Below are 12,437 nucleotides of genomic sequence, written 5' to 3'. Positions count from 1 at the left end.
GGCGCCCATCGCATGCAATGCATGGTGTGCGTGTAAATGGATGAAGCAAAACACGAAAAACTTAAGCGACGAACTTGATTTTGGGGAGTGCGCGTGTACTTGAGCGGTAAAAACCTTATGAGTGTTAATGAAGTTGATGATACGTTTGTTTGGCTAATAATACTTGAGAAATAATAAATTATTGTATTGGAATGATATGGCTTAATAAAGTGAGCTTAGTTATGGGAGTAAAATAATTTTGGAAAAAAATAATAATACACTATATTTTTAAATATATTTTCTTTATAAATTTTTATTAGAAAATGTTTAATTTGTATTATTTACAGCTGGTTTAGATATATTCAGTTCCACATCGATAATCGGACCCTTGGCAAATGGCGCGAATGCTTCAGTTTGCAAAAAGTAGGAGCCAGATGCACTAAAAAAATTAAATAAGCATTTCCAAATGTTTATTTAAAACTTTTAATTTATTAAATTCATATTTATATACAAAATATTTATATTTATAAAATTTTTATTATTAAACTTAATTTTAAAACTTTTAATTTTTTTTAATTTAGTTTATTTACAAATTATTTAGTTATTTTTTTTAATTATTATTCATTTTGAATTTAACTTTTTATTTATTGTTACACTTAATTTAATTTTAATCTATGATTTAATAAAATATCTTTTTTCTTTCATATCGTCACCTAAAATGTAAAACAAACGTATCATTAAAAAATCGAAATTGATTTTTTTATGGTTTAGGATTCAATACATCATATTGAATAGACGTGCCATTAAATTATCAGCTTCCACTGCCAGGTATAACCAATATATAACTATTTTATAACCAAAACTTTTGTGTCAAAATGAGTATTTTATATTTTATCACTTTCCTTCTTCTATAAACTTATGAAAAGTTATATTACGCTTATTGTGCATTTTAGGTGGGACGATTATCTTACTATTTCCTCTGATTTTTTACTCATTCAGTTATTTTTATATCAGACACTGAGTTTAAGCCTGATAAAACTGTTTAGAAAATAATGGTCAGATTCCTCAAACATGTCCTAGAGTTATTCCTCAAAAATTGTACAAAAATGGAATATTTATTTCGCATAGTTAGAATGATTCGATTTAAGTCAGATAGGCATCGTTTTATTCGAAAACATCTTGTCTTTCTGAAGGTAATTTCATAAAAACTTCCGTTCCTATTTTCAAACAACTGGGACGTCGCTGTTCACAAGCTTCTTTTGAAACAATATACAGGAATAGGTAATAATCAGTTGATGGGAGGTACAGACTATAATGTGGATACACAAAAACCGCACACTCAAGGAGCTTATAATCACTCACTACCGAGGTGATCTGCCGTTGTCCTTTTGGAATGGAATTCATCGCCTATTGGCCACGGATGACCACTTCAGGGAGATTGCTTTATTTAAACGGCTCAATTGTCGACAGTACAGATAAGAGTTAAAAGTTTGGCCGTAGGTGAGCAGCTCACCTAATAGTTGATTACATGCAAATTCCACCTAACTGACCGTCAATCGTGTCTTCGTTAACATTTGCGATGCTCACTGTGACCGTTTTCACTTGACGTTGTCATAAGTGGTTTACATTTCAGTATCTACGAGTATAACTATCCCATTCAGAAATGTATCGAGTTCGTTGCGATTCAAAAGAAATTCGGTCTATGAAGTTTTTTCGCCTTAACACGTATGGCACCTACATATCCGTTTTCTTTTCGAGCCTTATTTAAATAGTTCCAAAGCGCTTTGGCAATGTTATGCTCCTGAAAAATCGTAATAGTGGTTACATAATAGTCAGACTCGACGATTACAATTATTTAATCGATATTTCCGACAATTGGACTTCCAAAGAGTGATGCATATTTGACATAAAAATTAGGGGAGTAGAGTGGATGAAACCGAAATTGAGCGTGATTGACTACTACGGCATCGGAATCGTAAAGAGTATTCACATCAATTATTGTCGAAGAAAAATTGTAAAATATTGTCTATATTCTTTTTTCTGGTGACCATGCGCATGCTCAAAGAATACTCAGTCAAGCAATCCAAAACAGCCTGAGAAGTATTTTTATTTACTATTTTTACGTCAACTGTAAATCATTAATGCCCTTGAATATCCTTGCAATTGTACGAATTTTTTGTTTTCAAATCGGAGTCTTACGGGGAGCGATAGCGTTTGTAACATAAAGTCTACTTCTCTGGGCTAGGTATTAACTTGAAGAAAATTTGAATTCGCACGCTTACTTTGTACAATTTTCGAACAACAAAAGCTTTTCGCGCACGAAGCACTTTCAAGCAAATTATTGCCTGTGTTTTGGAAAAACTGGCCATGTCGCAACCAAATTATCCGAACAAAGCAGAACAGTGAATTCTTAGTGGTACACATATCTCCCAGTTGTCTTCCAAAAAATCGGAAAATCACAACACCGAAGACGGATCACTCTTCAGTATAGCAACAATGCGAGCTGTTATTGTAGCGGCAGAAAACATTTCTGAAGTAATTTCGAGGCATGGTACCGAGTTTACAGTCTTTGCCTGGATAAAAATCCGGATCCGTTCCGATTCGTTCCAGTTACTAATGCGAGCTCTTACACATCGATGGAAGCAACGCATGTTTGAGCACCTAAAACATCGATTTGATGAATCATAGTCTTGAATGACTTGGCACCGAATAACTTTTTTTATTCCCGTACGTATAAGAAGAACTAGAAGCAATGTTTTTCGACACCTGAAGAGACGGTTCATGTTGATAAATGCATGCTTTGGAGATGCCTCAAGCTGAGCGGCAAAAATGCTGCGACAATTGGTTCAAACGTTTGCAAAAGTGATAGAGATGAATGGGGAATATTTTGAACAACAATAAAGCGATTTTCGATACTAATAATAATTGATTTTGCTCTCTAATCCCGAAATATAAAAAGCAACCTTAGTCAAACCCTTTGTCTTTAACATACTATTTTTTTAGACTAGTTTAAATTACTTAGAGTAATTGACTTAAATTGAATATAATACAATTAATTTTTAATCGTATATTGATTAAATTGAATTTATTCAAAATGATTATGATTAATACAGTTAATTTCGGATTACTTGAATTGCGTTATGTTCACTGTACTCACTTTTTAGACACGAAATAGCCCATTTGAGTGTGTGGCATGTTGGCATATTCGCGACACTGCTGCATGACAAATTTCAGCCACTCACCACACTGATAAGACCAAAAACCGCGATTACTAGCAATCGATTCGGCATAGTAAAGCGGTGCACGAAAGTGATTGCAATTACGTAAACCTTTAAGAGTTTACAAAATAACTTTAAGAAAACATATGAATAAGAAACGCGGGACTTACGACCATCTTGCACAATATTACAACCAGGCTGAAAGAACTTATCTAAATTTGGATAGAAATCGGCATGACCGCTGCGATCCAAAGTCGAATAGAAGAACGGATCTGTGTGTATAACATCGACAAACTGGGCATCGGAGGCATCGAGCTTCTCGCTGCGATTATAAGTAACGAAGGCGGGGCCAGCGGGATCTAAACCTACAGAGAAATGTAATCGAAGATGAGAGACGTAATTTCGAAAGTATTTAGTTTTATTTACAACACACCTGTTATGCGTCGCAAAGGTTGCTTCACACTATTAGCCGACAATCCAGCGATCTGAGCGCCCAAACTGAAGCCAATCAAATGTATATCTTTATCCATATAAATGCCACGCTCAATTAAATTATCCGTTAGTTGCGCTAAACAGCGTGCCACGACACGCGCATTGCTCACCGCCCACGGGTAGTAGCAGGGAAATGCCGCCAGCCTGCTATAGTCCACTGAGATCACATGTACCTGCTGGGTGCGCAAGAGCACTGAACGCGATTCGAGATTCGGCGAAGCATAACGGTTACCGTTAAAGCCGTGTATGAGAATTTTCAAAGGCCAGCGGGGTTCGAAATCGGCCTTTATAAGATTAAGTGGATCTAAGAGTTGTGGTTCAGTTGAGATGCTGTGGATTTTTTTATATTTTATTTCATTCACGCACACTTTAGTTTCATGCACTCACTTTTTGTAGAGCCAAAATTGTATATGCTCATTGGGACACTCATCGCGCACATATATACAGTCGAAGGGAAAGGTAGCACGGATCTTGGCGGCAGACGGCAAAACTTTAACGGGGTTAAGCGGTAAAAATTGAAAATATTAAAAATATATATATCAAGTCAATTGAAATGTATCCGGCCTGACACGTAGATTGCACTACTAGAATTAAATCTAATTGTGTTTTGGTTAGCCTTAACCTTCAAAAGGCGCTTGTGTAAATTTTTCAGCTGTCTGATCATTAGTTTGTGAATTATGCCAATTTGAGGGAAGCAACTTTTGTTATTGTGGAAGAATTCATAATTTCGTGTGTTGATAAAATATAGTTTTTTTGAAGGGAAAAATACAGCTGAAGTAAACCCTTGGCTTGATAACGAGGTCCCGAATATTGCCCTAGACAAATCAACCATATAAGAGTGGTATGCTCAGTATGAACGTGGTGAAATCAGCAGCGAAGCCGGTGAACGCGGTAAACGACCAAATGAGGTTGTTGCCGACGAAAACATCAAAAAAGTCCAGAAAATAACTCTGAATGACCCCGAAATGAAGTTGTTCGAGATATCAGGCACTCTAAAGATAGCAACTGAATGTGTACCTCATGTCATTCACGAATATTTAAGTATGAAAAAGCTCTGTGCAAAGTGGGTGACGCTCGAGCTCACTTTTGACCAAAAACAACGAGGAGTTGATGATTGGGAGCAGTATTTGGAGATGTTTAAGCGTAATAAACCCGAGTTTTTGCATCGATATGTGACAATCGATGAATCACGGCTCCATCATTTCACTCCGAAGACCAATCGACAATCATCCGGTGCCACAGGCGGCTAGCAATGTTATGGCGTCTATATTTTGCAATGCGCAAAACGGCCGCATTAGAAAACAAAGAAAACGCGGTATCACCAAAACAATACATCGTGTTAGAAGTCAATGAAAACAGTGGCTGAAATTCTTGATTGGACTTCGAATTACTTTCGCATCCACCGTATTTTCTAGACCTGAGACCCAGCGACTGATTCCAGTACTCAGATCTAAGAGGAAAGCTCGTGGAGAACAAATTTCCGTCTAATGAAGCGGTGATCGCCGAAACTGAGGTCTATTTTGCACAAAAAAGTGTTTTAATGCTAGGCCGGGGACTTTTCAATTGACCTATTATATATACACCATATATATTTCAAATAAATATTACTCACTTATAACCGCGATAATTACGCACAGACAACTAATTTCACACCTCATATTTTAATTTTTAATTGATAAATGCCACACGCCGGCAGTAGAACCGTTAACTTTATACACATTAATATGCTAATTGTACCCTCATAATTACTCGTAATGAAATTCATATGCGAATCATCATTGAAACACATATTGAAAGGCCGTTATCAACACCCAGCTAAAGTCCAGGGTCAATTTCGATTAAATCCACATAATTAATAAGACTTTACATTTTTTATTGTTTAAATAGCTAATTGTTATAAATATTTACACAAGTGGGAACGCCTTAAACTAAGCTATGTAGTATTATTTTAGGCAAAAACAATTATTTAATCGCTAAATTAACTTCCTTTTGAAACCACGCGGAAATCTTTTGTACTTAAATATTTGTCACATTCAACTAAAATCGGGAGGTACGTCCACATCCATGCCATATTCGGCGCCGTAGCGTAGAAAGCGACACATCAGCAGCTGATCGCAGGCCTCTTCGTTCAGCATATCGAGATTGTAGTTCGCGCGCCAATTCGGCTGCTGTTCTGGCAGTTTATCTTTCATACGGCCGAGCGCAAAAGGTGTAGAGTTCGAAGTTTTGAGAAAGTATATGCCTGTGAGGCTACAAATATATTGTGTTTTATGGTTTCTTTAATTTCTTCATAGATGTTTGCTGATTTTTTACCTTTCATCAATATGATAGCCCATCCTGGCATCATTCGATTGCACGCCGCAGATATTTAGCACGAAATAAAGCCAATTCGTACAACGGCTGCTCCAGAATTCCTGCTTCGGATTGATAGATTCGGCATAGAAACGTGGTGCGCGTTCGTGATTACAGCTACCGGGTTCTTGAAACAGAGAGACATAAAAAATGTACGATCGAGGTAAACACTTTGAACGAATTGGAGCCGAAGAGGTCGGAAGAAAGTGTCTGATCTGTTTCGGAAGGTTTTTGTCGGACCCATTTTATCGAAACATAACGGAAGTTTGGAAAAGTGTGTGAATTAAAGATCTCTAAACCTGATAGACTAAATTTCGGAGGAAACTTCTTAACATATATGCCAATACCGTTTATTTGGTAAGAGCTTTCAAAGCATATAAGTCATGGTAAAATGAAAATCTGATATCTGAGTTCGATTAGGTCATATGGCTGATCAAGAGAGATCGCACGTGGACTGCTATATGTAGTCCTTTGTGAAGCCATAGAAAAGAAGAACTCCTGTGTTGGAACCTTATAAATGATATCTAGCTTCAGAAAATTTTGAAGGATCGACAAATGTGGTCTCAAACATCTTGTACGTAGTTTTAACTTAGTGAAAGCATTAGAAGCCTATAAACTATAGTAAAACACAACTCTTATATCAAACTTCAGTTGAGATTTTTAATGCAGATACCAATGTAGCCTCAGAAGTTTGTTCACTTAATACATTGTTTAGTCACAAGAGAGAAAATCAATGAAAACTAAAGAGCTTAACGAGCTTCTATACCATTTTGAAATATACAAATCCCTTATAAGCCTACATATTCTTGATTCCAGTTCGTACTTATTTCAATACATACCAGCCTCCACTTCACAACCGGGCTGTATATAACCGAAATTCGGATAGAAGTCCACATGACCCATCGGATGCATCATACCACGCCCTAACACATCAGTATGTATGACGTCTACAAAATCCGCATCATCTTTACTCAACTTGCGTTCATTGCCAGCGGTGATGAACAGCGGCTTTGCCGGATCCAATCCTAGAAAGAAGCTTCCAACTAAAGTTTAAATACGCCACAACAACAACGCCGCTCACCAGTTATGCGTTGCAATTTCCGCGTCACATAATTTGCCGTTTGACCAGCCACTTGTGCGCCCAGACTAAAACCAATCACGTGCAAGTCCTCATTTTGCACGATACCCTGATCGACCAGATTGTTAATCAATTGTGCCAGACAACGCGCAGCCAAAGGCAGATTTTGTACAGCCGAGGTGTAGCACGGTTCGCGCACCAGCGGACCATAATCGGGCGAGATGACATAGACGTCCTCATGCTGCAGCAGCACTGGTCGTATAAAGGTGTTCGGCGCAAAGTCACGATGTCCTGTATAGCCGTGTATGAGTATTTTGACGGGTCGACGCACGGGAAAATCGCTTTTTTGTAGACTGAGTGGATTTAGTTGCACGGGTGTATTGGCTGTTGCGCTAGAAAATATGGCGGAGATCACTTTTTTGAAATTAAAAGTCACTTTTCACTCACTTTGTGTACAACCAGAAGGTGACATTCTCGTTGGGACACTCACTCTGCGCGACAAAACATTTCGGATCGAAAAGACCCTGTATCGGGTTGGCGCACAACGAATTCTGACAAACTAAAAGAAAAACTTTTTTTTTATAAATTACAAAATAATTTCACACAGGATTTCACATTACTTTGCAATATAATAACCGTTAGAATGGCGTTGAAAGCGCGCATTTTTCAACGTAGAACGTGTGCCAACAAGGAACGCGGTAGTTTTAGAAATGCCACACAAAATGCAGCGTTTGGCGTGTTTATAGTGCGACACACGATTTTCACATTTATTTGTATATAATTTGGAGCGACGACATGTATTATCACATAGCTGTAAAAATGCGCAATCAACCCACTGAGCTTACAAATTATGTTTGTCAATTTTGTTTTTGTTGTTATTTTTTTATTTTAACAAACTTTAAACACTTTCTATTACAAGTCCGAGCTTTTTTGTTTTCATTTGAATTATTTTAATAAACCACCCACATGCCATTGGTACCCCCAATGGAGAAATTTAAGTGGCTCAAGTTCAATTTGATTTCGCCATGGCTGTCAACATGTCGTTGGTATGCGGGCTTAGCGGTTTCTTTTACCTATATTTTTGCATTGAGGACAGTGTGCGAAGGTGTCTCTTTGTGGAGGTATCAACTATTTTCATTACATTATTTTATTAGTATTTATATATGAGCTTTGAAAGCAGCAACAATTACAGTGAAATTGGAAACACTTGTATTTTCAGTTTTTAAAAACAGGGTCGGATAGACAGTACATTGCAATATTCGAAGATTTAATTTGACCTGAGGTCGCCTCGTCCATCTATCCAACTTAACCTAAATTACCTGATAAATATATCTAAGAAGTAGATCGATTTAACCGTTTTGGAGAAATTTTTTGCACCGACTTTAAACATTCCGAGAAAAATCCATTTAAAATTTTGTAAGCAAATTGCACTAAAATAATTTTTTTTATAAATATGCTTATACCTCCGAAACTATTTGCGGATCAACTTTAAATATTAGGATAATGTTTTCAAATATAATATGTGAATACTTTCAATATACTAAAAAAATCGATTTTTTGAAATTTATAATTGGATAAAATCCTTTAACTAAAAATATGATTATACGGCTAGCCGAATACAATTATTATTTTACGTTTATCTGCAGATATAGTTCTTAGAAATTTTTATATGCATATTTTTCCTAAAAATCTCTTTAAAAAATTTATGTAAAAATATGAAAATATTAAAAATTATAAAAAAATTATGTATATAACTAAAATCATGTGTCCTCTTATGGATCAACATTAGCAGTCCCTACATTCAAAATGGTACATATAAATATGATCATACATATGTGTCTGTTATGCATCTAGAGGGCTTAAAAAAATTTCAAAAAATCATACATACAAATATGACTACAGGCTCATTTCTTCTATGGATAGAGGGCTAATATCAGAATATTGCACAATAAAATTTACGTTTTGAATATAAAGTATTTAATATATGTATATGTAAGTATAAATATATTGCTCCAAAAATAATAATACAAATATATATGTACATATACATATATTCGTTTACTTATTAATTAATAAATCATATAATTTCATTCATAATTTAAGTCGGGCACTTACCTTACTATTTTACAACGGTGTGAGCTAAAAGGCAATTTTCTTTCTGTTGAGGCGTGTATACGAGTATATGCATATATGTATGTATAACACATGCTTATAAAAATGCATATTTGTATGTAAAATGCAGATAATTTATGGATCCGAGCAGCGGCCATTTCGTTGAAATTTTTACACGAGCAGCTTTCATTTGCGTGCGGACATTGCCGAGCACTTCTTAAATAAACGAACACTTGCACTAACCTTTTTTATATTAAAGCATTTGCACTTACGCACTTTTTTCACTCTAATAATTGGCACAAACTAATAACAATTGACTTGCATATTCGCCTGAGCGATTTTTTCCATTGCTCTTGGCAAATTTCCTTCGCCTTTTTTCACTTTATCACTTCACCATTTCACATTTTATTTCATAAACATTTAACCACCGAGGCTACATCGCCTTGCTTTTGCAAAAAACACACAACTTTTAACACAGCAACATATTAAACTACTAATTTTACGCACATTCTTACACTTTTTTCACAGCATACTCTACATCGGAGCATGAAATTATTAATGAATATTCACAAACTACTTTTTTTTCATTCGCAAATTTCCTTTGCGGCCGGAAAACTACGGAAATTTCTAGAAGGCATTTCCTTTTCCCCTCAACGGTATGGGAAATGATAACTTTGCACACAAAACACTTACATACAACACACTTCTGCACAAAACACTTTTACACAATATTTTTAGCACATTTTACTCTCTGACACATTACTTTCACTCGCGCGCAACAATTAAGTCATTTACCACAATTTTTATTTAGTAAAAACTAGTTTTTCTTGCGGAATAAGCAAATTCATTAACGAAAAAGGCACGCGTTCTTGAAAACTGACATTTTATTTCAAGCATGCAACATACATACAAACAAAGTGCCGTTAGATTGCAAACAATTTTACAACGAGAGGGCGCCGTCGAGCTTATCTAAATCGTTTACATATAAATTATATGATGGAAAACCAACTTTAACAACTGTGCAGCGCGCCATCTGACCGTGAAAACTTTTATGCTTGAAACAATTTCATGCTTGATGTAGCTGACAGCACAAAAACAGCTGTTTACATTATCAGCAGCAATTGTTTATTTTTATTTATAGCTAAAATGACAATTTTGTTATCAAAACAAGTATACAGCTATATGCAGAGATAAGAAACCATCACCAACCAAACACATGTCTTCAGTATCAGCTAAATACTAGAAGTCATGTCAGCAAAATTGCAACATATACAGAATCTGCGACACATCTTCCAACGCTCGGTGGAAGCTGTGCGGCCGGCGCAATTGCTGAGTGAGGCCAACCAATATGCCTTGCGGCCACAGGTGAGCACGGATGGACGCCGCTTGAGCATACAAATACAGGGTAAAACTTTGGATATAACACGTAAACATTGTCATGTTGTTGGCTTTGGTAAAGCTGTGCTTGGCATGGCAGTACAATTGGAAAAATCGCTCGTGAAACGTCTGGTCAGTGGTGTGCTGAGCATACCGCAGGGTACAAGCGAACGATTTCGTGATGTGCCCGAAATGCAGTTGTCAGCAGGTACGGTTATTGATGTTATCGAAGGCGCACCAAACAATCAACCAGATGAGCAGGCGTTAGAGGCTGCAAAACGCATAAAAGCGCTTGCTGCGCAGATGACAGAAAACGATATACTCTTTGTATTGATATCTGGTGGTGGTTCGGCATTGTTACCATTACCGCGACCGCCGCTAACGCTGGGCGAAAAAATGCAATTGGTGCGGCGGTTAGCCAACTGTGGTGCCAGCATTGATGAGATGAATGTTGTGCGTATTGCCTTGTCCGACATCAAGGGTGGACGCTTGGCGGCGGCTGCACGCAAAGCTTTTGCAGTTATTTCGTTTGTTATCAGTGACGTCGTTGGCGATCCGGTCGATATAATAGCAAGTGGACCAACGTGTGCTGTGATATCAAAGCGTTCAACAGCAAAGGAAATATTGGAAAAGTATGACTTATTTGCCGGTTTGCCTGAGCACATACGTGAATTAGTGGAAGTGTCGGAGGCAAAGGAACCGTTGACACCAGCGCTCAACAACTCGGTTTACGTGGTGGGCGATAATCGCGTAGCTACAGCGCAAGCTGTACAGGAGGCGCTCAAATGTGGCTACAATCCATTTATAGCCAGCACAACGATTGAGGGTGAAGTACAGCAGCTGGTTAACAAATATACAGACTTCTTGCAAAGCATTTGTGATTTTCGTAAAGGTAACTTAAATGAAAACGATTTGAAAAGCCGCTTTCCATTCGATTCACGCATCTTCCAGCATTTTTTAAAAACACTGCTCATGTGTGAGCGCACACAGAAGCCACTGCTATTGATCTTGGCTGGTGAACCGACCGTTAAGGTAAGTTGTATTATGCATATAACACTATGCATATGGGCATAAACCTTCCTCCATTTTTATTTCAGGTCACCGGTGCCGGTTTGGGTGGCCGCAACCAGGAGTTGGCTCTACGCATGGCAATCACTTCTTATGAGAATGCTGACTTTAATAACGTTATCTTTCTCTCTGCCGGTACAGATGGCATTGATGGTCCAACGCCGGCGGCTGGCGCTATCGGTTGTGATTTAGTGATAAGCGATTTTTTGGCGAACAACGCTAATACTCTGGACGATGTGGAGTCTTTCTTGCAGCAGAGTGATTCGTACAACTTTTATAAAAACCTGAAAGCTGGTGAATATCATGTGATTACTGGCCACACCGGCACCAACGTGATGGATCTCCAATTGTTGCTTGTAGTTTAGTCTTATTGTAGGGGTGGACAAGTTTTGTTGAAAGGAAACTAAGATAATGTGTCGTACAGTAAAGTGATATAAAGAAATTTGTGTTTGTTTTGTTTTTTTTTTTTTGTGTTTACCCCATTATTATTATTATTATGTTATTCCTTCAGGGCTAGCCTCAGAAAACTTGAAATTTCCGGATATTGTGTCCATAAAGCTTTTAATACTTGAGACATTCTTGAGGCAGACTGCAGGGTTTATTCGGAGATGCTTTTTTTTTAGTCAGGTCGGAACTGGTGGTCGTGCAAGAGGAACAAAAGAAACTCCGTGCCCGCGACAGTCGGGTCTAGGTAACCCAAACGGATCGGAATTGGATTTTTTCCCCGCCGAGGACTGTCAAACCGGTATCATACCTCCAAA

The 12,437-nt window shown here is 37.3% G+C and overlaps 3 protein-coding genes across 3 annotated transcripts; 1 reads left to right on the top strand and 2 right to left on the bottom strand.

Moving 5' to 3' along the window:
* Positions 1-306: 306 nt before the first annotated feature.
* Positions 307-5,478, bottom strand: LOC105225121 (inactive pancreatic lipase-related protein 1). Its single transcript, XM_049454566.1, has 6 exons — positions 5,439-5,478; positions 4,077-4,179; positions 3,631-4,019; positions 3,368-3,562; positions 3,137-3,308; positions 307-418 (listed from the first exon to the last, which is right to left on the bottom strand). The coding sequence occupies exons 1-6, from the start codon at positions 5,476-5,478 to the stop codon at positions 307-309; spliced, it is 1,011 nt and encodes a 336-aa protein (XP_049310523.1).
* Positions 5,256-8,302, bottom strand: LOC105225111 (pancreatic lipase-related protein 2). The gene is made up of 6 exons (XM_011203449.4): positions 7,740-8,302; positions 7,567-7,678; positions 7,123-7,511; positions 6,881-7,066; positions 6,003-6,168; positions 5,256-5,939 (listed from the first exon to the last, which is right to left on the bottom strand). The coding sequence occupies exons 1-6, from the start codon at positions 7,780-7,782 to the stop codon at positions 5,723-5,725; spliced, it is 1,113 nt and encodes a 370-aa protein (XP_011201751.2). The 5' UTR covers positions 7,783-8,302; the 3' UTR covers positions 5,256-5,722.
* Positions 8,303-10,371: 2,069 nt separating this feature from the next.
* On the top strand, positions 10,372-12,118 carry LOC105225112 (glycerate kinase). The gene is made up of 2 exons (XM_011203450.3): positions 10,372-11,640; positions 11,706-12,118. The coding sequence occupies exons 1-2, from the start codon at positions 10,480-10,482 to the stop codon at positions 12,039-12,041; spliced, it is 1,497 nt and encodes a 498-aa protein (XP_011201752.2). The 5' UTR covers positions 10,372-10,479; the 3' UTR covers positions 12,042-12,118.
* Positions 12,119-12,437: the final 319 nt, after the last annotated feature.

This window comes from Bactrocera dorsalis, chromosome 1 (genome assembly GCF_023373825.1).
Source record: "Bactrocera dorsalis isolate Fly_Bdor chromosome 1, ASM2337382v1, whole genome shotgun sequence".
Taxonomy (NCBI): domain Eukaryota; kingdom Metazoa; phylum Arthropoda; class Insecta; order Diptera; family Tephritidae; genus Bactrocera; species Bactrocera dorsalis.
This window is presented reverse-complemented; position numbering and strand designations above follow the sequence as displayed.

Bases quoted from the DNA above. Each gene is read 5' to 3' on its own strand.
- LOC105225112 (XM_011203450.3), top strand. From the start codon at position 10,480: ATGTCAGCAAAATTGCAACATATACAGAATCTGCGACACATCTTCCAA. The intron at 11,641-11,705 runs GTAAGTTGTATT...TTTTTATTTCAG, and splicing joins CTGGTGAACCGACCGTTAAG to GTCACCGGTGCCGGTTTGGG.
- LOC105225111 (XM_011203449.4), bottom strand. From the start codon at position 7,782: ATGCGCGCTTTCAACGCCATTCTAACGGTTATTATATTGCAAA. The intron at 7,512-7,566 runs GTGAGTGAAAAG...CATATTTTCTAG, and splicing joins ACCTTCTGGTTGTACACAAA to CGCAACAGCCAATACACCCG. The intron at 6,169-6,880 runs GTATGTATTGAA...CTCTGTTTCAAG, and splicing joins CGGTTGTGAAGTGGAGGCTG to AACCCGGTAGCTGTAATCAC.
- LOC105225121 (XM_049454566.1), bottom strand. From the start codon at position 5,478: ATGTGTTTCAATGATGATTCGCATATGAATTTCATTACGA. The intron at 4,020-4,076 runs GTGAGTGCATGA...AAAAATCCACAG, and splicing joins CAATTTTGGCTCTACAAAAA to CATCTCAACTGAACCACAAC. The intron at 3,309-3,367 runs GTAAGTCCCGCG...AAACTCTTAAAG, and splicing joins TAATATTGTGCAAGATGGTC to GTTTACGTAATTGCAATCAC.